This window comes from Nerophis lumbriciformis, linkage group LG03, assembly GCF_033978685.3.
Source record: "Nerophis lumbriciformis linkage group LG03, RoL_Nlum_v2.1, whole genome shotgun sequence".
Lineage (NCBI taxonomy): Eukaryota > Metazoa > Chordata > Actinopteri > Syngnathiformes > Syngnathidae > Nerophis > Nerophis lumbriciformis.
In genome coordinates, this window is record NC_084550.2 from 50071840 (window position 1) to 50097500 (window position 25661).

At 41.0% G+C, this 25661-nt stretch overlaps 1 protein-coding gene and 1 long non-coding RNA gene across 3 annotated transcripts in view; one reads left to right on the top strand and one right to left on the bottom strand.

Moving 5' to 3' along the window:
- Window positions 1-11914: 11914 nt before the first annotated feature.
- LOC140678591 (uncharacterized) lies at window positions 11915-22705 on the bottom strand. The gene is made up of 3 exons (XR_012050330.1): window positions 22572-22705; window positions 22196-22286; window positions 11915-12474 (listed from the first exon to the last, which is right to left on the bottom strand). It is a non-coding gene; the product is annotated as an uncharacterized lncRNA (long non-coding RNA).
- Window positions 22706-22796: 91 nt separating this feature from the next.
- The window catches only part of syn2b (synapsin IIb), a 261009-nt gene continuing 258144 nt past the window's right edge, over window positions 22797-25661 (top strand). For both annotated transcript variants that reach the window (XM_061938613.2, XM_061938620.2), the window contains exon 1: window positions 22797-23640. In XM_061938613.2, the coding sequence (XP_061794597.2) occupies window positions 23189-23640 (452 nt within the window). In that variant the 5' untranslated portion in view covers window positions 22797-23188. The remainder of the gene's footprint in view (window positions 23641-25661) is intronic.

The following is a 25661-nucleotide window of genomic DNA, read 5'->3' on the forward strand; positions in this document are numbered from 1 at the left end:
TATTTTTTTGTGATCAATTAAACATAGCCGTATCAACAAAATATTACAAAAAAAAACCCTCTTAATGCATTTAACAGCAATATAAACTCAATAGTATGCTTCACATTCAAATAGTTTTTTTTTAGTATCCCAAATCACTGTGTCCAACTTTGTAAACATAAGAGTATACAAGTCTACAATGCCTGAAGTGCAAAACACTTTTCATGAAACAAATTACAACTACAGAAAACCAACTAAGAAAAAAAACGAAAGACTAAAAGGGGTGTCAAACACGGTTAACTTCAAGCTTTTTCAATTGTTGAAAAATTGAACACACACTTCACACATATTGACAATACACAAACAAATTAAGGCACTGCAAATATATTTACCGGTAAATTATTTACAAGGTTGATCAATTAACATCCCTATACAAACAATGTCAAATAAAGTAAAGTGACAATACAAATAGATAAAAAAATACAAATTAAAAATGCAAAAAAATTGGCTTTGCTTAAATTCCTCCAATAAAGACAATAATTTAGGTATTTTCTATTTTTTACCATTTTCCAAGATTTTATCAAATAATTTGAAGCGACCACAAAAAGGGACAAGCGGTAGAAAATGGATGGGATGGATATTTTCATGGGAGAATTTAGGTTTCACTTTCAGAAATAGACGTTTATGTATGAAAAAAAATAGCTCACAACATATTGATAATAATATTCATTTATAGATTGTTATATTTCATAAATATGCCAAATGTTATCTATTCTATCATAAATGGGGACATGTCTATACCTTTGTCTTTCAGCCAAATCCCAAAAATAAAATAATAAAAGTAAATAATTCACATTTTCCTTCGCCCCGCGACCCCATAAAGGATAAGCGGTAGAAAATGGATGGATGGACATTTTCCTTAGCATATAGATATAACAGTTGTCAGCCATATTATTACATTTTTGTTAAAAAAAAAATCACTCAGTTATTATCTTAAATATAATTTTTTTAACTTAAAGAATAATTGGATATGTATTATACTTCAACCCAGCGGGCACAAGACATTCAAACAACGTTGAGAACATGTTGAATTAGGTCCTGACGCTCAGCAACTCAAACCCAACGTTGAAACAACATGCTTTTTGACAATGTTTAATCAATGTTGGGTTCTGATGTTGATTTGACCACTGAAATTTGGTCATTACCCAACCAATATTCTACAACAGTGGTCCCCAACCACCGGGCCGCGGCCCGGTACCGGTCCGTGGATCGATTGGTACCGGGCCGCACAAGAAATTAAAAAAATGTTTATTTTATTTATTTATTTATTTTTCAATTAAATCAACATAAAAAACACAAGATACACTTACAATTAGTGCACCAACCAAAAATCCTCCCTCCCCCATTTACACTCATTCACACTCATTCGCACAAAAGGGTTGTTTCTTTCTGTTATTAATATTTCTGGTTCCTACATTATATATCAGTATAGATCAATACAGTCTGCAGGGATACAGTCCGTAAGCACATGATTGTACTTTTTGTTTTGACAAACCCCCCCCCCCTCTCCCCGGTCCGTGGGACACATTTTCAAGTGTTGACCGGTCTGCAGTTACAAAAAGGTTGGGGACCACTGTTCTACAACACAAATGCAACGTTGAATTAACATGCTTTTTGACAACGTTTATTCAATGTCAGGTTGTGCCGTTGATTTGACCATTGAAATTTGGTCATTTCCCAACCAACATCATGGATCCGACGTTAGACATCAATGTTGTTTCAATTTACAAATACAACCTATTTTTGAAACGTTGTTCAAAGTCAGTTTTAAAAAACATATGTATAATCAACGTCGTATCAATGTCTTGTACCTGCTGGGAAGCTAACTGTTTAGCTCGCATTTGACCTTATTCACCAGTTTATCTTAATGTTACAATTATCGCACTAATATAGTTTTTCGGGGGTCTACACGTTTTTTTTGTTTTTTTTTTTTGAATTATTTATTTCAAACCTGCACAGTACAACACACACTTTTTTTTTAAAACATTTTGGCAGGGACATTTATGCAAGGCTTGAAAAGGGGTTGGATGAAGCAAATGCTTATAATATCCCAACCCCTCTCACTCATTCCACATTTAACATAAACAATATAATACAAGAACAATACTATACAAACAAAAACAAGAAAAGCTCCTGTACACTAACAATACAATAGTACCACTGTTACTATAAAACAAGACAAGACGAGACAAAACACACACACACACACACACACACACACACACACACACACACACACACACACACACGGGCCCAAACACTCTCTGACCATACACCTCTCTCCCATGGCTCTGTGCTGAGGGCATCACTCTCTTTCCTCCTCGTACTTCTTCAGTACTTCTTTTTTAAACAGTCTTTTAAATGTAATCATGTTAGAACAGGTTTTTAACTCGTCCCCTAAGTTGTTCCACAGACTGACTCCACGCACTGAAATGCACATTGATTTTAAAGTTGTTCTAAATTTAGGCAAATATAATTTGTTGTTTCCTCTTAGACTGTAACTATGATGAGCATCTCTATCCTGGAATAGGTTTTGTATATTGGATGGTAGAGAGTTTTGGGATGCCCTAAACATAATTTGAGCAGTTTTAAAATTGATCACATCGTGCAGTTTAAGTTGCTTTAACTCCATGAATAGTGGATTTGAATGATGTAAGTAGTGAACATTGGACACAATCCTAATGGCCTTTTTCTGCAGAGTGACTAAAGGCTGTAGATGGGATTTATAACAATTTCCCCAGACTTCAACACAATAGTTTAGATATGACATAATAAATGAATGATACAATAAAAGCAGAGCATTGGTGTTCAATAAATGACATGATCTCCTCATCATTCCAACACATTTAGCAACTTTTGTCCTCAGGTAATTTATATGAGGCTTCCATGATATATTTTCATCTATTACCACTCCTAAGAATGAATTTTGTTGAACATATTCTATTGGTGTATCATCAATAACAATCCTGATGGGTATTTCACTTTTGCGATTGCTAAAGAGCATGATTTTGGTCTTCTTTAAATTGAGAGACAATTTGTTGGTATTAAACCAAGTTTTTAATTTGATCATCTCCTCAGTTACAGAGGCCAGAAGTTGCTTAACGTCGTCACCTGCACATGTAATGGTTGTGTCGTCAGCAAAGAGACCAGGGGTCCCCAAACTTTTTGACTCGGGGGCCGCATTGGGTTAAAAAAATTTGGCTTGGGGCCGGGCTGTATATATATATATATATATATATATATATATATATATATATACACTCCCCTGAAGAGCAGGGAAACCTGCGAAACAGGCTTGTACAGATGAAATAGCCTCCGTGTTTTTTCCTGACCTAACGTATACATATATATATATATATATATATATATATATATATATATATATATATATATATATATATATATATATATGTATATGTATATCAAGGTTCAAGGTTCAAGGGATTTATTCGTCACATGCAGAATACACCACAGTGAAATGCTTTTATATATATATATATATATATATATATATATATATATATATATATATATATATATATATATGTCACGTTATCGATGGGAAAATGCATTTTTAGACAATATGATTTGCCTGAGTAACTAGGAGACACCAAGAGTAACAAGCGGTAGAAAATGGATTAGAAGGGGTAGATTAAAAAAAAAACAAAAAAAAAAACATTTTTTTAATTTATTTATTTTATAACTTGGGACTTCCCGCGCGCTGTAGTTTGGGGACCCCTGACGTAGACAATCTTATTGAAAAATAAAAAGTTAAGGCAACCGTTTTCCAAAGTATTTTTACATTAGCTCAACTGAAGCAGAGAATGCAGCAGCTAGCAAACAACATTCAAAACATTAGTTGTTAACTTCGCTGTCAAGAGTGAGAACATTTAAAAACATGGAGAAATGTCATGGCTTGTGCAAAAACAAGTGCAGCTATATAGTGTTTGTTGGTCAATTACCATACAGCAGGGGTGTCAAAGTCAAGGTCATATCCGGCCCGCAAATTAATTATCTATGGCCCCCGAGATAATATTTGATTAGTATTAGAACCGGCCCACAGGCCACAGCCGCCTGCTGCTGTTTTGCACGCACCAATACTCCATCAGTGTTGGCGCTAAAAATTTTCAAAATGGGGTCCCAGGGACCCCATCATGTCATAAAACTTTTGGGGTCCCACTTTTTTGTAAGCATTTTGAAAACAAATGATTAATGTATACATTATCCTGTTATACCTCACATTCTATATTGTGTTTGGGAAAAAGGTTGTCATAAATGTTACTTAATTCATTAAAAACATAATACAAAAGACAACACATTTTTATGCATATCTAAATGTATTCAGTTATAAACATTCATTCACTTTCTTCTTTCCTTCATGGATCTAAACTTTACCGCTGCCGGTATTTTTTTCTATATTTTCATTGTAATATTTTCAGAATGTGTTTGTTCTATTTTTGGCCAAAGTAAGAAAAAGAAAACAATCTGAAGTTGTCTTTATTTTTTTTAGTTTTAATGCCATTAATTTAATAGTTCGGCCCGCATGTGCACACGCTTTCCTCCATGCGGCCCCTGAGCTAAAATGAGTTTGACACCCTTGATATACAGTAAGTGCTCTGCTTTGTCAACAAGGATGTTTACCTTTTAGGAGATGCTGTAAATATTGCAAACATCACACTGGTTAGCACAGTGTGGAGGTGTCAGAACAAGTGAATAAAAATGGTCGCTGTTAGAACTGTTTTTAATTGTCAGACAACCATGACAGGCACTACTGAACGTGGTCAAAAGTTGACATACACTTGTAAAGAACATAATCTCATGGCTGTCTTGAGTTTCCAATATTTTCTACAACTCTTATTTTTTTGTGATAGAGTGCTTGGAGCACATCCTTGTTGGTCACAAAAAACATTCATGAAGTTTGGTTCTTTTATGAATTTATTATGGGTCTACTGAAAATGTGAGCAAATGTGCTGGGTCAAAAGTATACATACAGCAATGTTAATATTTGGTTACATGTCCCTTGGCAAGTTTCACTGCAATACGGCGCTTTTGGTAGCCATCCACAAGCTTCTGGTTGAATTTTTGACCACTCTTCTTGACAAAATTGGTGCAGTTCAGCTAAATGTGTTGGTTTTCTGACATTGACTTGTTTCTTCAGCATTGTCCACACGTTTAAGTCAGGACTTTAGGAAGGCCATTCTAAAACCTTAATTGGAGCCTGATTTAGCCATTCCTTTACCACTTTTGACGAGTGTTTGGGGTCACTGTCTTGTTGGAACACCCAACTGCGCCCAAGACCCAACCAATTTTGTCAACCAGAAGCTTGCCAGAAGCTTGTGGATTGCTACCAAAAAGCGCCTTATTGCAGTGAAACTTGCCAAGGGACATGTAAGCAAATATTAACATTGCTGTATGTATACTTTTGACCCAGCACATTTGGTCACATTTTCAGTAGACCCATAATAAATTCATAAAAGAACCAAACTTCATGAATGTTTTTTGTGACCAACAAGTATGTGCTCCAATCACTCTATCACAAATAAGCAAGAGTTGTAGAAATTATTGGAAACTCAAGACAGCCATGACATTGTCACACCGCGGTGAAGGAAGTCTTGTCTTGGTTTTTTCTGTCTTGTGATTGGCATGTTTTATTTTGAAAAGCAACTCCTCTTGTTTCAGATCACGGGTCCTTCCTCTTGTGTCACCAGTCTGACGTCATCCCTGACCCTTGACTGTTTCCACCTGTTTCCCATTACCCTCATGTTCCATATAAGCCCACGCCTCCCCTTGTTCTGTGCCAGATTGACTCGCGCTTTCGTGCCTGTCTAGCATCCATGTTCATGTTCATGTCCAAGCTTTGCCTCGTCCCACGTCTACTTCCTTGTATCCAGAAATTCCCACGCTGTAATTTTGAGTTAACTTTTTTTCCTCCCTCAGAGCGGCTTTTGTTATCTAGCCTTTTTTCAACCGCAGTGGTGAGTTATGAGTTTTTCCTAATGATCTTCCTTCCTCAAAGTTTTTGAGTGCTTTTGTGTTTACATTTATTAGAATAAGATTAGAGTAGTCCATACTTGCCAACCTTGAGAGCTCCGATTTCGGGAGGTGGGGCGTGGTCGGGGTGGGGTGGGGCGTGATTGGGGGCGTGGTTAAGAGGGGGGAGTATATTGACAGCAAGAATTCACCAAGTCAAGTATTTCATACATACACACACATATATATATATATATATATATATATATATATATATATATATATATATATATATATATATATATATATATGTGTGTGTGTATATATATATATATATATATATATATATATATATATATATATATATATATATAATGTATGTATATGTATAATGTATGTATATGTATATATATATATGTATGTATGTATGTATATATGTATGTGTATATATATATATATATATATATATATATATCTCCTGAAAATATGCAAACAAAACTGTGTTTGGATAATTGATACTTCAAACTTGCATAAATAAATCTTAAGGAATATAACATACCTTGGCTTCTGAGAGTTTCAAAATGTAATGAATAAAATGCCAAAGTTGTTGATAAACAAGCAATTATTTTAATAATTAAATATGGTCATTTTAAATAAATTTATTATGATAATATAAAATTAATTATTTCAAATATGTTTATTTTAATTCTATGGCTGGATCTAATAAAGAGTCAGAAAAAATACAAAAAAAATACAATTAATTTTGATGTTTTTAGCAAAATATAGTAAAAATGTATTTTTTTTTTTTTTTTTTTTTTTAAATTAATAAATATTTTTTTTTTTAGGTAAGATAAACATAATATTACAATTTGTCTCTAGTCTGGATGATTTAGTTCTTGTCACCTTGTTGAAAAAAGGCTGTCCTCACTCAGGTCCGCATGGAGCTGGAGGGGGCGTGGCCTCCAGCTCATGCTGAAAATCGGGAGATTTTCGGGGAATATTTGTCCCGGGAGGTTTTCGGGAGAGGCGCTGAATCTCCCGGAAAATTGGGGAAGGTTGGCAAGTATGGAGTAGTCATTTTTATAGTCATTATTTTCTTCCTCCTGTTGAAGCGTTTTTTTGTTAAAGTTTTTATAGCAGATACGGTGCTAATTATAGTTCGTCTTTATTTTTGTATTTCCTCCTTTTGGAGTGATTTTCGGTTTTCCCCTTTTTGGAACCTTTTTTTCGCTGTCTGTTTTTGTGACTTATAGTAATTGAAAATACTCTGCTCTGGAGGTTTAAGAGTTTTCAAAATAAAAGCTTTATTTAGAATCCCATCTCTGCATCTGAGTCCCTTCCTTCGTCCAAGTCTGACAGACATTATGTTCTTTACAAGTGTATGTAAACTTTTGACCATGACTGTAAGTGTTCCATTCCAAGATGTTTTTTTTTTTTTTTTTTTAATTAATACATATTTCATGTCCCCCTATGACAGTTCACCATGCATCTGCTGTCCACTTCATGTCAAGGATGAGACCGTCTTCCTGGAAAGCGCCAATAGCCAATCTTCCCGAGCAAATGCATTTTGATGAGGTCAGTCCACGCTAATGAGTAATAATGACCTCCCTCATTGTGTACTGTAAGTGCCTTGTTAATCAGTGATCTACCAGTAGAGCAGCTAAACATATTTTCCACCCTGCGGGGGGATCACGGAAGTGTCAAATTGAAGCTTGTTAACCTGAATGTTTTGTTTTGGTGGTTTCCATGCTGTTGATTAAGGGTGCTTAATTTCCAATTGACTCGAAAACAAATGACTTTTGAGGCCTTTATCTGCTATGGGGAATCAATTAAGCAGGTAATTGTTGTTGTGACTCATGGTTGAGTAGCACACATTTCTGAGTATATGGTTTAATACGGGCTGAAAATATCAATGCATGGTACATTTTCATCAGATGCGAACAAGGCAAGAACCACAAGAATCTTTCCAGCTATTGTGCAGCCGTTGCCATGGCGATTACCATTGCTGTCTTGGTGCCTGGTGATGGAACATCAAAAGATTTGGCACCATTAACCACGCACGCACATTTATGTGCATGCACAGATGTTCCTACCCCTTCTGGGAAGAAGGAAACATCCTCTTTAATCTCTGCATCGTCTTAGGGAACATTTGCAGATCACCCCTAATGACCAAAACATTTTTACTGTCTATTTAGGGACGTGCTGTTGTTTCCTCTCTTCATGCAATTTAGTGAAGTCCAGTACAAAAGCTGTGTCTGAAATTCTGTCTTTGCAGGACACAATAATGCCCAGTATTATATAACAAGGGGGCAGATAAATATAAGAATATTATTCTTCCATCTGCTCCTTTCTGATCATGGAAATGTAGAAGAAACCAAAAAAACAATGAAAGTGTGAACTGTATGTGGCTTGCATACATGCATTTTCATGAAAGGAATAAAAAAATAAATGATAATGATGAATAATGCCCAGTTATGTCATGGAGGTGTCGGTAAGAGGCAGTACTACCACAACAACAATAAACACAGCTTTAAATGAGCTCTAGCACCAACCATTCTAGTGCTGAATTAAGGTCATGTTTTGCTTTGACGGCCAACCGGCGGTCTTGCGCACACGTGTTATATAACGTCTCGGTTTGTGGGGAAAAAAAAAATAAAAAAAATGGTGCTATGCGTCCATGTGTGCCATGCGAGTTGTAGGCCAAGAGGAGCTCTGCATGTCGTTTCAGTTCACATGGCAGCTCGGTGACTCACTGCCGCGCGCTCACGCTTCACTGAGCACCAGCCGGGGGGCGCTCTTCTGGGCTGGGCTCATCGTGACTCGCCTCGAAATGTGCAAAACCTACGCAGAGAGTGAGAATAAAGGGATGCAATCAAATCCGCAGTCTGTGATGAATTAATTATCCTGTTCAACACAGTGATTATTGTACGAACCCCAAAACCAGTGAAGTTGGCACGTTGTGTAAATGGTAAATAAAAACAGAATACAATGATTTGCAAATCCTTTTCAACTTATATTCAATTGAATAGACTGAAAAGACAAGATATTTAATGTTCCAACTGAGAAACTTATTTTTTTGTTGTTGCAAATAATCATTAACTTAGAATTTAATGGCAGCAACACATTGCAAAAAAGTTGGCACAGGGGCATTTTTACCACTGTGTTACATGGCCTTTCCTTTTAACAACACTCAGTAAATGTTTGGGAACTGAGGAGACCAATTTTTGAAGGTTTTCAGGTGGAATTCTTTCCCATTCTTGCTTGATGTACAGCTTAAGTTGTTCAACAGTCCGGGGGTCTCCGTTGTGGTATTTTAGGCTTCATAATGCGCCACACATTTTAAATGGGAGACAGGTCTGGACTACAGGCAGGCCAGTCTAGTACTCGCACTCTTTTACTATGAAGCCACGCTGTTGTAACACGTGGCTTGGCATTGTCTTGCTGAAATAAGCAGGGGCGTCCATGATAACGTTGTTTGGATGGCAACATACTGTATGTTGCTCCAAAACCTGTATTTACCTTTCAGCGTAAATGGTGCCTTCACAGATGTGTAAGTCACCCATGCCTTGGACACTAATACATCCCCATACCATCACAGATGCTGGCTTTTGAACTTTGCGCCTATAACAATCCGGATGGTTCTTTTCCACAACGTCCACAGTTTCCTAAAACAATTTGAATTGTGGACTCATCAGACCACAGAACACTTTTCCACTTTGCATCAGTCCATTTTAGATGATCTCAGGCCCAGCGAAGCCGGCTGCGTTTCTGGGTGTTGTTGATAAATGGCTTTCACTTTGCAGAGTAGTGTTTTAACTTGCACTTACAGATGTAGCGACAAATAGTAGTTACTGACAGTGGTTTTCTGAAGTGTTCCTGAGCGCATGTGGTGATATCCTTTACACACTGATGTCGTTTTTTTTGATGCAGTACCGCCTGAGGGATCGAAGGTCCGTAATGTCATCGCTTACGTGCAGTGATTTCTTTTGATGATATTACGGACCGTAGATGGTGAAATCTCTAAATTCCTTGCAATAGCTGGTTGAGAAATGTTGTTCTTAAACAATTTGCTCACGCTATTGTTCACAAATTGGTGACCCGCGCCCCATCCTTGTTTGTGAATGACTGAGCATTTCATGGAAGCTGCTTTTATACCCAATCATGGCACCCACCTGTTCCCAATTAGCCTGTTCATCTGTGGGATGTTCCAAATAAGATTGATGAGCATTCCTCAACTTTGTCAGTCTTTTTTGCCACTTGTGCCAGCTTTTTTGAAACATGTTGCAGGTATCAAATTCCAAATGAGCTAATATTTGCAAAAAATAACAAAGTTTTCCAGTTCGAATGTTAAGTGTCTTGTCTTTGGAGTCTATTCAATTGAGTATAGGTTGAAAAGGATTTGCAAATCGTTGTGTTTTTATTTACCCTTTACACAACGTGCCAACTTAACTTGTTTTGGGTTTTGTACATGCTGTCAACACAAATCAACTAAAGTGGAGCATCAGTCATCATCAGCGAGAGTAGAGCTTTTCATAAAGAATACCAGCTGCTGTTGGTTGGTGTTTTTTAAGATTACACTGTCACAGCAAAAGCTGAGCATTAACATTGTAAATCGTAAGCAGAAGTAAATAAGCTGCAGTACGCTGACCAGTCAGGATTGAATTGCAGCTACTGCCATCTTGTGAAGATGATTAAAACTACATCATCGGGAAGTTGCCAACAGCCACAGGCGTCTTATCAGTTAATTACAGTAGAGACTCCAACGGTTATTTTCTTTTGGACTGGTGACCATAAGGGACTTGGCGGTTAATTTAATAGAGGCATTCATCGGGGTATTTACATCAGGCACACATGTTAGTTCAAATAAATACAAAGAAAAAAAAGAAAAGTCCAAAGAATAACAGGTTTCTGTAATCTACTTAAACAGTAAGCAGTAAATAAAACATGACCATGTGCACGGGTATTTAAATATGTTCTATGTTGAAATGCTGAATTGTAATCCAAGACAATTATTGAAATACATTTAGGTTGTAAAATTCTGGAAGGGGATTTAAAAAATAAATAAAACAATTTAAGTCTCAAAAAAACATCGTCAGGACTCTAATCAGTTCAGTGAGCATAAAAAAAGATGAACACTGTTTAGTTTTTTCTTTGTATTTTTACAATACATTTTCCAAAAGAATGTCCTCAACGAGCACTGATAAGCAGTGTTTGGAATATTACTTTTAAAAATTAATTAATTATAGTTACTTTGTTAAAACAGTAATTTAGTTACTAGCATAATTACTCTTTAACATAATTACTCTTTAATAAATGTAATTAATTACGAGGAAAAGTAATTGATGCGTTACTTAAAAAAAAACAACTCACAGTATAAGGCCTACGCAGTTGGGAGAAGTTTCATGAGAGCAGAGTGTATGCGTGTGCCTTTGAAAGGCGGTGTCTGTTGCCAAGTGACGTGTGACGTTGGTGAGAGCATGCTCCGAGCAGGATTTTTGCTTAGTTTTGTTTGTTAGCTTAGCTGCAGCAGTTTGCCGGCAGTTAAGGCACCTCTGTTGACTGGATTGTGTGACCTCTGGTTAATAAAGAGATTGAATTTGCTTCGATGGCTGTCAAATCTTCTTATCCACAAACGGGGTACTGTAGGATTGCAAGCGTGCCACTTCATTGATTCGTTACTCCCACGTAGTAGTAGTGTGTATTAAGTTTAGTTTAGTTTCAAGTTTATTCACAATACCATAGAACAATTCCAATAGTAGTGAATATCATTTAAGGATGTTGGTAAATGAAAGGGTCCCCCAAATAAGCTAGAAGAAGCTTTTGGCAGGGGTCCAGAGGACAGTATATACATGGAATGCTGAAACATGGTGACAAGCACAAAAAAACCCGCTATATGATAAACACAAAATAAAGTACTAAAGCAAGCATACATATACATACATACATACATTCATTCAATCATGCAAAACCCAATAGTAGTCTACCCCACATCAATCAATCAATCAATCAATGTTTATTTATATAGCCCTAAATCACAAGTGTCTCAAAGGGCTGCACAAGCCACAACGACATCCTTGGTACAGAGCCCACATAAGGGCAAGGAAAAACTCAGGGGGAAGAAGACGGCACATAATGCAGGACATCGTTTAGCTCTATTTATTATAATACAATCTGAAATGAGGCGTGTAACTAATCCAAAATGTGTATGTGTGCGACTATGTGTAGTGATTATATGTTGAGTGTTACCGGGAGTTGTTGAAGGTGCGTGTTGAGTGAGAAGCGGAAGTCCAGATAGGGCAAGGCAGGCTCGGAAGACCAGAGACAGGCGGAAGGTCGAGGTCTGGAGCGAGGCGTCGTGGTCAGAGGGCAGGCGTGAGGTCAAGATCCGCAAAGGCAGCAGAGAGTCCAGAGGGGATCCGGGAAGACGAGACACACATCTCAACAACGGGGAAGGAAGACGGGAAGCTGGATGACGACACAACACAGGACACAATAAGCACGATGGGGAAGAACCCAAAGAGCGAGAGAGTGAGTATAGTGCTAGACACGAGTTGGCTTACTGTACAGAACAGCATACTTGCCAACCCTCCGGATTTTTCCGGGAGACTCCCGAATTTCAGTGCCCCTCCCGAAAATCACCCTGGGCAACCATTCTCCCGAATTTCTCCCGATTTTCACCCGGACAACAATATTAAGGGCGTGCCGTGATGGCACTGCCTTTAGCGTCCTCTACAACCTGTAGAAGCGTCCGCTTTTTCAGTCACATGTATGCGGCTTCTGCATTCACACAAAAGTGACTGCAAGACATACTTGATCAATAGCCATACATGTCACACTGAGGGTGGCCGTATAAACAACTTTAACACTGTTACAAATATGCGTCACACTGTGAACCCACACCAAACAAGAATGACAAACACATTTCGGGAGAACATCCGCACCGTAACACAACATAAACAAATAGCCAGAATCCCTTGCATCCCTAACTCTTCCGGGCTACAATATACACCCCCGCTACCACCAAACCCCGCCCCCCCAACCCCGCCCACCTCAACCCCGCCCCCCCCCCCCCCAATCTCCTGAATTCGAAGGGCTCAAGGTTGGCAAGTATGAGGAACAGGTAGTTGCGTTCTGGCCCGGAACGCAGGTTTGCTCTGGCTTAAGAAGCCCAGGGAGCTCATCAGCGACAGGTGTGTTGAGTGCTGAATGATTGCAGATTGCTTGCAGCCGCCTACTGCAGCCGGAGTGGCGCGCGCAGGTGCGCGCTTGGAGGTGCGCTCAGCACAGCGCACAGATGAATGCGCACTGGAGTGCGCCCGGGCCGTGACAACTTTGGCTACAAAAAGGATGACGTCGACCAAAAATTAATGTAACAAATGTGGAATAGGGTTGTACGGTATACCAGTATTAGTATAGTACCGCGATACTAATGAATCATATTTGGTACTATACCGCCTCTGAAAAGTACCGGTCCACCCCCCCCCCGGGCCCCTGTCGTCGTCACGTCATGTCATTGTTGGTTTACGAGCAGAGGAGCATGTTCGGCAGCGCACACACACGGAGTACTTACAAACAAAAAATGTGTGTAGACAGAAAAGGGAGAACGGACGCATTTTTGCTTAGAAACTAACGATAGAGGTGAAGTTATAACACTGAAACGCACTCAGGAAGAGGCGCTTTAAGATATGGCTAGCTAGACCAGTGTTTTTCAACCACTGTGCCGAGGCACACTAGTGTGCCATGAGATATTGTCTGGTGTGCCGTGGGAAATTATGCAACTTCACCTAATTGGTCCAAAAAATATTATTTGCAAATCAATAATTATAATCAATCAATCTTTATTTATATAGCCCTAAATCACAAGTGTCTCAAAGGGCTGCACAAGCCACAACGACATCCTCGGTACAAAGCCCACATACGGGCAAGGAAAAACTCACCCCAGTGGGACGTCGATGTGAATGACTATGAGAAACCTTGGAGAGGACCGCATATGTGGGTAACCCCCCCCCTCTAGGGGAGACCGAAAGCAATGGATGTCGAGTGGGTCTGACATAATATTGTGAGAGTCCAGTCCATAGTGGATCCAACATAATAGTAAGAGTCCAGTCCATAGTGGGGCCAGCAGGACACCATCCCGAGCGGAGACGGGTCAGCAGCGCAGAGATGTTCCCTGCCGATGCACAGGCGAGCGGTCCACCCCGGGTCCCGACTCTGGACAGCCAGCACTTCATCCATGGCCACCGGACCTGTGCCCCCCCCCCCCCTCAAGGAAGAGGGGAGCAGAGGAGAAAAGAAAAGAAACGGCAGATCAACTGGTCTAACAGGGGGGCTATTTAAAGGCTAGAGTATACAAATGAGTTTTAAGATGGGACTTAAATGCTTCTACTGAGGTAGCATCTCTAATTGTTACCGGGAGGGCATTCCATAGTACTGGAGCCCGAATAGAAAACGCTCTATAGCCCGCAGACTTTTTTTGGGCTCTGGGAATCACTAATAAGCCGGAGTTCTTTGAACGCAGATTTCTTGCCGGGACATATGGTACAATGCAATCGACAAGATAGGACGGAGCTAGACCGTGTAGTATTTTATACGTAAGTAGTAAAACCTTAAAGTCACATCTTAAGTGCACAGGAAGCCAGTGCAGGTGAGCCAGTATAGGCGTAATATGATCAAACTTTCTTGTTCTTGTCAAAAGTCTAGCAGCCGCATTTTGTACCAACTGTAATTTTTTAATGCTAGACATAGGGAGCCCCGAAAATAATACGTTACAGTAATCGAGACGAGACGTAACGAACGCATGAATAATGATCTCAGCGTCGCTAGTGGATAAAATAGAACGAATTTTAGCGATATTACGGAGATGAAAGAAGGCCGTTTTAGTAACACTCTTAATGTGTGACTCAAACGAGAGAGTTGGGTCGAAGATAATACCCAGATTCTTTACTGATTCGCCTTGTGTAATTGTTTGGTTGTCAAATGTTAAGGTGGTATTATTAAATAAATGTCGGTGTTTAGCAGGACCGATAATCAGCATTTCCGTTTTCTTGGCGTTGAGTTGCAAGAAGTTAGCGGACATCCATTGTTTAATTTCATTAAGACACGCCTCCAGCTGACTACAATCCGGCGTGTTGGTCAGCTTTAGGGGCATGTAGAGTTGGATGTCATCAGCATAACAATGAAAGCTAACACCGTATTTGCGTATGATGTCGCCTAGCGGCAGCATGTAAATACTAAAGAGTGCAGGGCCAAGAACCGAACCCTGAGGAACTCCGCACGTTACCTTAACATAGTCCGAGGTCACATTATTATGGGAGACGCATTGCATCCTGTCAGTAAGATAAGAGTTAAACCACGACAAAGCTAAGTCTGACATACCAATACGTGTTTTGATACGCTCTAATAAAATATTATGATCGACGGTATCGAAAGCAGCGCTAAGATCAAGAAGCAGCAACATAGATGACGCATCAGAATCCATCGTTAGCAGTAGATCATTAGTCATTTTTGCGAGGGCTGTCTCCGTAGAGTGATTTGCCCTGAAACCGGATTGAAAAGGTTCACAGAGATTGTTAGACACTAAGTGTTCATTTAGCTGCTGTGCGACAATTTTTTCGAGGATTTTCGAAATAAAGGGAAGGTGGGACACCGGTCGGTAGTTTACCATGAGGTCAGGATCAAGGTTAGGTCTTTTGAGCAGAGGATGAATAACCGCTTTCTTGAATGCTAGGGGAACAGTGCCAGAGGAAAGTGATAAGTTTATAATATTTAGCACTGATGGACCTAATAATACAAAAAGCTCCTTGATAAGTTTCCCAGGAAGTGGGTCAAGTAAACATGTTGTTTGTTTTATCCCACTTACACGCTGTAATAGTTCCTCTAATGTTATTTCATCAAAAAGAGAGAGACTATTTTGTATTGCAGTATCCGTCGTAGATACAGTTGTATCCGTGTTCATAGAACCCAGTTGTAGCTGGGATGCGTTGTCTTTAATCTCCTTTCTAATGAGTTCAATTTTCTTATTAAAGAAATTCATAAAGTCATCTGCCGAGTGGGTGGAGCTATTGGGAGGAGTCCCTTGTTGGGTTAGCGATGCTACTGTACTAAACAAAAATTTAGGGTCGTTTTTGTTGAGGCGGATGAGATTTGAGTAATATTTAGCTTTAGCTAAGGTAAGCATGCGTTTATACGATATTAAACTATCACTCCATGCTTGATGGAAAACCTCAAGCTTGGTCGCGCGCCATTTGCGTTCCAACTTTCTACATGATAATTTATGAGCTCTGGTTTCCTCTGTAAACCATGGGGTGCGCCTTTTAGGGGCCCTTTTTTGTTTTAGCGGTGCTATACTATCAATGGTTTTGCGCAGGGCATTGTCAAAGTTGTTAGTGAGGTTATCAATAGAGCCGACATAATTTGGGAATGGTGCCATTACCGAAGGCAGTATGTCAGCGAGAGTCATCGTTGTGGCGGCATTAATGTTGCGGCTGCTATAGCAGTTATTATTATTATTAGTTTGTTGACAATGAGTCAGTACTTCGAATTTTATAAGGTAATGATCGGACATTACTTTAGTATACGGGAGTACCATAACTTTGGAGGTGGTGACACCCCTGACCAGCACTAGATCTATCGTATTGCCGTTGCGATGCGTAGGTTCATTTATTATTTGTGTAAGACCACAGCTATCAATTATAGTCTGGAGCGCCACGCACTGAGGGTCCGATGGGGTATTCATATGGATATTAAAGTCCCCCATTATGATTATATTGTCTGCGTACGTCACTAGATCAGCAACGAACTCTGAGAATTCATTAATAAAGTCCGAGTAGGGCCCTGGGGGGCGGTAGATAACAGCCATATCGAGAGGCAGCGGTGCGACAGACCTCATAGTAAGCACCTCAAACGATTTGTATTTATTATTTAGGTTAGGGGTAAGGTTAAAGTTTTCATTGTATATTAGTGCGACCCCCCCACCCCTTTTAAGGGGACGGGCAATATGCGCATTCGTATAGTTAGGAGGAGATGCCTCATTTAGCGCAAAAAATTCGTCTGGTTTGAGCCAGGTTTCGCTAAGACCAATGACGTTAAGATTGTTGTCTCTAATGACCTCATTAACTAATAACGTTTTGGGAGACAATGATCTTATGTTTAAAAAGCCCATATTATAAGTATTGGGCTGTTTTGACGAGTTTTTGTTTAAATTATCCGTAGTAGAAATATTAATAATGTTGCGTTTATTATACGTAGTGCACTTTAAATAGTTTCGACCATATCTAGGAATTGATACGACGGGAATTTTCAGATTGTTTGCTTGATGCTGCGATAGACTGAACGCATCATGATTTGCCACCTCAGTAGAATGCATATCTACCTCTAACACATTCACAACAGAAAACACATTATGTGAGTTGTGTCTTATTCTAAGAGAATTGCTATGCGTACAGGAATTATCCAGCCTGGCGCTGGCTAGTTCTAGCTTAACTGACTCCTCACCCGGACTAGCAGGCTCTGTAATTGCCTGTGACCGGGCTTGCTCTAGTGTAGTTAGTCAAATGTGACTTAAACAGTAGTCTATATTTTTAGACAGGATGATGGCGCCTTCCTGGTTAGGGTGAAGGCCGTCCCTCATCAGCAAGCCTGGTTTGCCCCAGAAAGAGGGCCAATTATCAATAAACGTTAGTCCCTGTTGTCTACAGAAGCTAGCCAGCCACTTGTTAAGCGAGACTAATCTGCTATATCTCTCATCATTGCCTCTCGCAGGCAGGGGGCCAGAGACAATTACTCGATGCCTGGACATCTTTCTAGCGAGATCACAAGTCCTGGCTATGTTTCTCTTTGTAATCTCTGACTGTCTCATTCTAGTGTCATTGGAGCCAACGTGTACAACTATATTCGCATAACTAGTGGTGCGATTAGCCTGTCGTACGTGTTTACTAGGCCTGTTGCGAGTTAGCTCCCTAAGATTAGCCTCAATGTCAGGTGCTCCGGCCCCCGGGATGCACTTAATTGTGGCTGGTTTGCTAAGCTTTATGTTTCGGGTGATGGAGTCCCCTATGACTAAGGTGTGGTGCCCGGTAGACTGGGGTGTAGGACTAGCTAAAGAGCTAAATCTATTATGCGTCTCAACCGGTACACCGTAGCTTGTAGGCCGCTTAGGACTACTACAGGCTGGGCTAGTTAGCTCGCTACAGCTAACGCTAGCAGATGTGTCCGCAACATCTAAAGTTACGAGATTACTCTGCTCTAACTGGCGGACACGGCCCTCTAGCAGAGCCAGCCTCTCCGTGAGTAAGGTGCAAGACGCGCAGGAAGCCATACTCACGGTGTTTTCTGTCACCGAGTGAAGTTCCTGCTGTCTTCCGAGAAGTCCTGGTCACGGTGTGCAGGAGTAGACTCCTTCTGACCGGCGCCCGGCGACGCCTTTCTCCGCGCTAGCTTCGTTAGCTTAGCAGCTAGCTGCTAGCTAGCTGCGGGAGGGGTGGAGAGACAGAGATCGGGTGATTTGCAAGTTAAATAGTACTACTAAATATGTTGAGAAAGTAATAAAGAAAGCTGCAAAACAATTTAAAAGCACACAAATAGAACGATACTTAGCTTTTTCGAAACAGCGAGCAGTCAGCGAGCAGTCACGCACGTGCAGTGTTTTTCAACCACTGTGCCGCGGCACACTAATTATAGTCTGCAAATGATGTGTTGTTGTTGAGTGTCTAGAGCTCAGCAGGGTAACCGTGTAATACTCTTCCATATCAGTAGGTGGCAGCCGGGAGCTAATTGCATTGTAAATGCAGGTAAAAAGGTGTCTTATGCTTAAACCAAAAATAAACAAAAGGTGACTGCTCCTAAGAAAAGGCATTGAAGCTTAGGGAAGGCTATGCAGAACGAAAGTAAAACTGAACTGGCTACAAAGTAAACAAAAACAGAATGCTGGACGACAGCAAAGACTTACTGTGGAGCAAAGACGGCGTCCACAATGTACATCCGAACATGACATGAAAATCAACAATGTCCCCACAAAGAAGGATAAAAACAACTGAAATATTCTTGATTGCTATAGCAAGGTAGATGCGGGAAATATAAGATATGAAACTGCTACAGGAAAATACCAACAAAAGAGAAAAAGCCACCAAAATAGGAGCGCAAGACAAGAACTAAAACACTACACACAGGAAAACAGCAAAAACCTCAATAAGTCAGGGTGTGAGGTGACAGAACACCTACTTTGAGACAAGAGCTATAGTGATGCATGCTTGGTTATGGTTTAAAGTCATATCCAACAACTGCTACAATGACTTTTAACTGTCAACTGAGTTTATGATTTCTGCTGTTGGTGTGCCTCCGGATTTTTTCAACGCAAAAAAATGTGCCTTGGCTCAAAAAAGGTTGAAAAACACTGAGCTAGACCATCCGCAGTCTGCAGCGTTGTAGCTACTTCTAAATCACTAATCCTCGCCTGCATGGCAACAAATAAAGTATGTTTCTTACAAGTATCATTTATCAACATTTAAAACACTTCCTTGTGGTCTACATAACAAGTAATTATGGTTCTTTGGTCAAAATTTTGCATAGGTTATATTTTACAGATCATCTTTAAGCCGCTTTGTGACCATCTCTTCAGGATGCGCCGTTTTGTGGGCGGTCTTACTTATGTGGCGCCACTTTGATAGTGTCTTCTCCCTGTCATACCTTATTTTTTTACCATTTCCATATGGAGTCAACTGACAGATATAAACTCACACTATACGCTACTTTGTATTAGAAATGGCAACGATGTGCATGAAGGAGTTTATTGACTACAGCGTCGGACTACAATGGCGTACCCGCGCAAAGCCCTTTGGGTAAATTCATACCATATATGGATAATCCGCTGACGTCACACTTGGGAATGATGTCACCAAATGGGCATATTTTAAACGGCTCGTTTCTCTGAAGTATGAAGGAAAGCAAGATTGTCTTATAAATATGTCCGCAATGCCTCCATGGTTTGATTTCACATTTTCGGGACTTATGCAGAGCCCAAATACACAACAGCAGGTGCCAGTAGGTTAGAAAAGTTGGTTTTGCATAACAGGGCCCCTTTAAATTCAAGCAAACAGGTTGATGCTTAACTCTGTTCTGTGTTTTAGTACACAGTCGTGGTCAAAAGTTTACATACACTTGTAAAGAACATAATGTAATAGCTGTCTTGAGTTTCCATTCATTTCTCCAACTCTTATTTTTTTGTGATAGAGTGATTGGAGTACCGTATTTTCCGCACTATAAGGCGCACCGGATTATAAGGTGCACCTTCAATGAATGGCCTATTTTAAAACGTTGTTCATATATAAGGTGCACCGCATTATAAGGCGCATAGAATAGACGCTACAGTAGAGGCTGGGGTTACGTTATGCATCCCATAGTGGCGAGACCTGTTGTGGCTCAATATTGGTCCATATATAAGGCGCACCGGATTATAAGGCGCACTGTCAGCTTTTGAGAAAATTGGAGGTTTTTAGGTGCGCCTTATAGTGCGGAAAATACGGTACATACTCGTTGGTCACAAAAAACATTCATTAAGTTTGGTTCTTTTATGAATTTATTATGGGTCTACTGAAAATGTGAGCAAATCTGCTGGGTCAAAAGTATACATACAGCAATGTTAATATTTGGTTACATGTCTCTTGGCAAGTTTCACTGCAATAAGGCGCTTTTGGTAGCCATCCACAAGCTTCTGGTTGAATTTTTGACCACTCCTCTTGACAAAATTGGTGCAGTTCAGCTGGGGCCTGTTTTGCTGCCAATGGAACTGGTGCTTTACAGAGAGTAAATGGGACAATGGAAAAAGGAAGATTACCTCCAAATTCTTCAGGACAACCTGAAATCATCAGCCCGGAGGTTGGGTCTTGGGCGCAGTTGGGTGTTCCAACAGGACAATGACCCCAAACACAGGTCAAAAGTAGTAAAGGAATGGCTAAATCAGGCTAGAATTAAGGTTTTGGAATTGCCTTCCCAAAGTCCTGACTTAAACGTGTGGACAAAGCTGAAGAAACAAGTTAATGTCATAAAACCAACACATTTAGCTGAACTGTGTCAAGACTTGGACTATGGCTTGGTTTGTTCTCCCGAGGTGCAAGTGAATTGGACCAGATGTGGCGTAAAGGTAAATACATGATTTATTTAACACTATAACTACAAAGAAAATGATCAAACAAAAGGCGCGCACAGGGGCGGTGGTACAAAGCTAGACTATAAACACAGAACTTGCACATTGGCAGAAACTATTAACAATTAAACAAAACTTGCAAACTATGGCTTGAATAAAGAAAACTTACTTGGATGAAAAAACGGCATGAAAAAGCGCAGCAAGGGTCATAAGTGTGTGGAGAGTATAATGCGGGGATGTCGTCAGAACGACAAACTGAAAACAATGAACTTAAATACTATACACATGATTAACGAAAACAGGTGCGTGACTCAAAATGTGAAACAGGTGCGTGACGTGACAGGTGAAAACTAATGGTTGCTATGGTGACAAAACAAAAGTGCACAAAAAGTCCAAAAATCAAAACGAACATGACCAAAACAAAAACATGATCACACAGACATGACAAACTGCACCAATTTTGTCAAGAGGAGTGGTCAAAAATTCAACCAGAAGCTTGTGGATGGCTACCAAAAGCGCCTTATTGCAGTGAAACTTGCCAAGGGACATGTAAGCAAATATTTACATTGCTGTATGTATACTTTTGACCCAACGGATTTGGTCACATTTTCAGTAGACCCATAATAAATTCATAAACGAACCAAACTTCATGAATGTTTTTTTGTGACCAACAAGTATGTGCTCCAATCACTCTATCACAGAAAAATAAGAGTTGTAGAAATGATTGGAAACTCAAGACAGCCATGACATTATGTTCTTTACAAGTGTATGCACACTTTTGACCACGACTGTATGTGTTGTTTCATTAGGCATGTTTCATTCCTGGAGAAAAGAGTTCTGCTCTGCAGTATTACAGTGGATGTCATCACCTTGATCCCATTGGAACCACTCTTAGGATTCTTTTAAACAGCTAAGAAAGGATATCACATTACACACAGTGGTTCATAAAAAGCAAAGCAAAGTCTGCAGCTCTAAATCAGACTGTTATAAAATCCTGAAGTGAGCTATATCAAAAGGTTAATATTGATGGTGGGTACAGTGTGATACCATAACACGCTTCACAGAGATCATCTGAAGTGTTCTTTAGTTGAAATCTCCAAGCTCTTCTTTAAATCCTCTTCCTTTTGTGTCTTATTTTCTGTTAAAAAAAAAAGCAAGCTTAGTGCAATTGCACAGTGGTGCACCTCTCATGTTGTAATGAAGGCAGACACACAGAGGAGGAAAGATGCGTTTGTTTTACACTCAAAGAGACACCTCAACAAATAGCTGCTGTCTGTGCCGCAGTGACTCTGGAAAATCATAATCCTCGGAACCAAATGAGTCAAATCAGCATGCAGGAATACTGTTGGTGTTTGCATGTGTCAGTCCTCTCTGTGCTGCAAATAGGAAATTAGGTATTGACTAGAAGGCATGCGGGATTTACTTCATGTTGATAAAAGAAGGAGGTGCTTCCATTTGCCGTACGCCATCTCATGCACGCTCGCAGGAAACCCCTTTCCATTGCTTGCACACGGCACACAAGCGCTACCAGGCTGCAGCACGACACACACACACACGCATACAGTGGAGTGGTGTATGATGTAGGAGGAGGATGACAGGAGGGAGGAGGGGGTGCGTGTGAGTGAACGTAAAAGAAGGAAGGGAGGCGGGGGGTGAGATAAGCCGAGCGTGCAGCATCCCTTCAGCAGCATTCGGCTTGCAGGAAGTCAGGAGGCGGCAGCAGCAGCAGCAAGAGTTTTGAGGGGGGAACGAGCAGCAGCACCTCACCCAAAGGGGGCGACGCCACACCTCTCTTGCGGACACACAAACAGACACGTGAAACTGTGAGAAGCTACAACACTTTGGAGATCAAGGCTGCGTCCATCGCTTCATCCATCCATCCCTCCATCGCTGGGACTGATATGCTCGCTGCCGTTTGTCTAACCTCTAACCTCGCGTCGCCGTAGCCGTCTCAGCCTGCCCGCCCTGCCCGCGTGTGCGCCGTCGCCTCATTTGACAACTGACCAAGAGGAACCGAGACAGGAACCCCAATCTGCCATCATGAACTTCCTCCGCCGCCGCCTCTCCGACAGCAGCTTCATGTCCAACCTGCCCAACGGCTACATGACGGACCTCCAGAGGCCGGACCCAACTGCGCCCCCTCCCCCGACTGCCTCGTCCCCCTCCCAGCAAGGACCCACCACCACCACCACGACCTCTCCGGCCCCGCCCCAATCTCCCACCAAAGCTCCGCCTTTATCCCAGGCCCCGGCCAGCTCGCCGGCCCCTCAGGAGCGCCGCCTGTCCCAACAGGCTCAGCAGTCCCCGCAAGCCCAGTCCTCCTCCTCCTCTGGTGGTTCCTCCGGATTCTTCAGCTCCTTCAGCTCCATCACTAACGTGGTCAAACAGACAGCTGCATCCGCCGCCGGGTTTGTGGAGCAGTCGGCTCCTTCTCCATCCCTCTCCAAGAAGTTTAAGACCCTACTGGTCATTGACGAACTTCAGCATGAGTGGTAAGTCACCTCAGGGAAGGGAGGGGAGGGGGCTTACTGAAAGGATGGTGGCGTGCTTTGGCTTTTGCTTTTGCTTTTGCTGAACCATGCACACACGCATGGTTTGCTATTCTATTTGTTATAGATCAGCAACTATGTACCCTTACAACCTGGCAGATGGCATGTTCACGGTGCGCTCACCTGCTTGTGTGTGGATGTGTCAGAGAGCTGTAAGTAAGTGGACGCACAAGTTGTCTAACGGGTTATTACCCTTATGCTAACAGCCCATACATCACTCACTGTCATTGAGGAGCCATGTAGCGCTGAATAAAACATCACCGTCGACGAGAAAATTGTTTAATAGGTCTTCTATGGCACCTCACTCGCTGCAGTCGGTTTCAGGAATTCCATTTTTTAAGGTCACAGATTTGTGTCTACAAACCCCGTTTCTATATGAGTTGGGAAATTGTGTTAGATGTAAATATAAACGGAATACAAATCCTTTTCAACTCATATTCAATTGAATGCACTACAAAGACAAGATATTTGATGTTCAAACTCATAAACTTTGTTTTTTTTTGCAAATCATAATTAACTTAGAATTTCATGGCTGCAATACGTGCCAAAGTAGTTGGGAAAGGGCATGTTCACCACTGTGTTACATGGCCTTTCCTTTTAACAACACTCAGTAAACGTTTGGGAACTGAGGAGACACATTTTTTAAGCTTCTCAGGTGGAATTCTTTCCCATTCTTGCTTGATGTACAGCTTAAGTTGTTCAACAGTCCGGGGGTCTCCGTTGTGGTATTTTAGGCTTCATAATGTGCCACACATTTTCAATGGGAGACAGGTCTGGACTACAGGCAGGCCAGTCTAGTACCCGCACTCTTTTACTATGAAGCCACGTTGATGTAACACGTGGCTTGGCATTGTCTTGCTGAAATAAGCAGGGGCGTCCATGGTAACGTTGCTTGGATGGCAACATATGTTGCTCTAAAAACTGTACGTACCTTTCAGCATTAATGGCGCCTTCACAGATGTGTAAGTTACCCATGTCTTGGGCACTAATACACCCCCATACCACCACAGATGCTGGCTTTTGAACTTTGCGCCTATAACAATCCGGATGGTTCTTTTCCTCTTTGATCCGGAGGACACGACGTCCAGTTTCCAAAAACAATTTGAAATGTGGACTTGTCAGACCACAGAACACTTTTCCACTTTGTAGCAGTCCAGCTTAGATGAGCTCAGGCCCAGCGAAGCCGACGGCGTTTCTGGGTGTTGTTGATAAACGGTTTTTGCCTTGCATAGGAGAGTTTTAACTTGCACTTACAGATGTAGCGACCAACTGTAGTTACTGACAATGGGTTTCTGAAGTGTTCCTGAGCCCATGTGGTGATATCCTTTACACACTGATGTCGCTTGTTGATGCAGTACAGCCTGAGGGATCGAAGGTCACGGGCTTAGCTGCTTACGTGCAGTGATTTTTCCAGATTCTCTGAACCCTTTGATGATATTACGGACCGTAGATGGTGAAATCCCTAAATTCCTTGCAGTAGCTGGTTGAGAAAGGTTTTTCTTAAACTGTTCAACAATTTGCTCACTCATTTGTTGACAAAGTGGTGACCCTCACCCCATCCTTGTTTGTGAATGACTGAGCATTTCATGGAATCTACTTTTATACCCAATCATGGCACCCACCTGTTCCCAATTTGCTTGTTCACCTGTGGGATGTTCCAAATAAGTGTTTGATGAGCAGTCCTCAACTTTATCAGTATTTATTGCCACCTTTCCCAACTTCTTCGTCACGTGTTGCTGGCATCAAATTCTAAAGTTAATGATTATTTGCAAAAAAGTTTATCAGTTTGAACATCAAATGAAGATTCCCGAAATTCAGTGCCTCTCCCGAAAACCTCCCGGGACAAATCTCCCGATTTTCAGCCGGAGCTGGAGGGGGCGTGGCCTCCAGCTCCGCGGACCTGAGTGAGGACAGCCTTTTTTCATGAAGGGAGGACAACTGGGTGACAAGAAATAAATCATCCA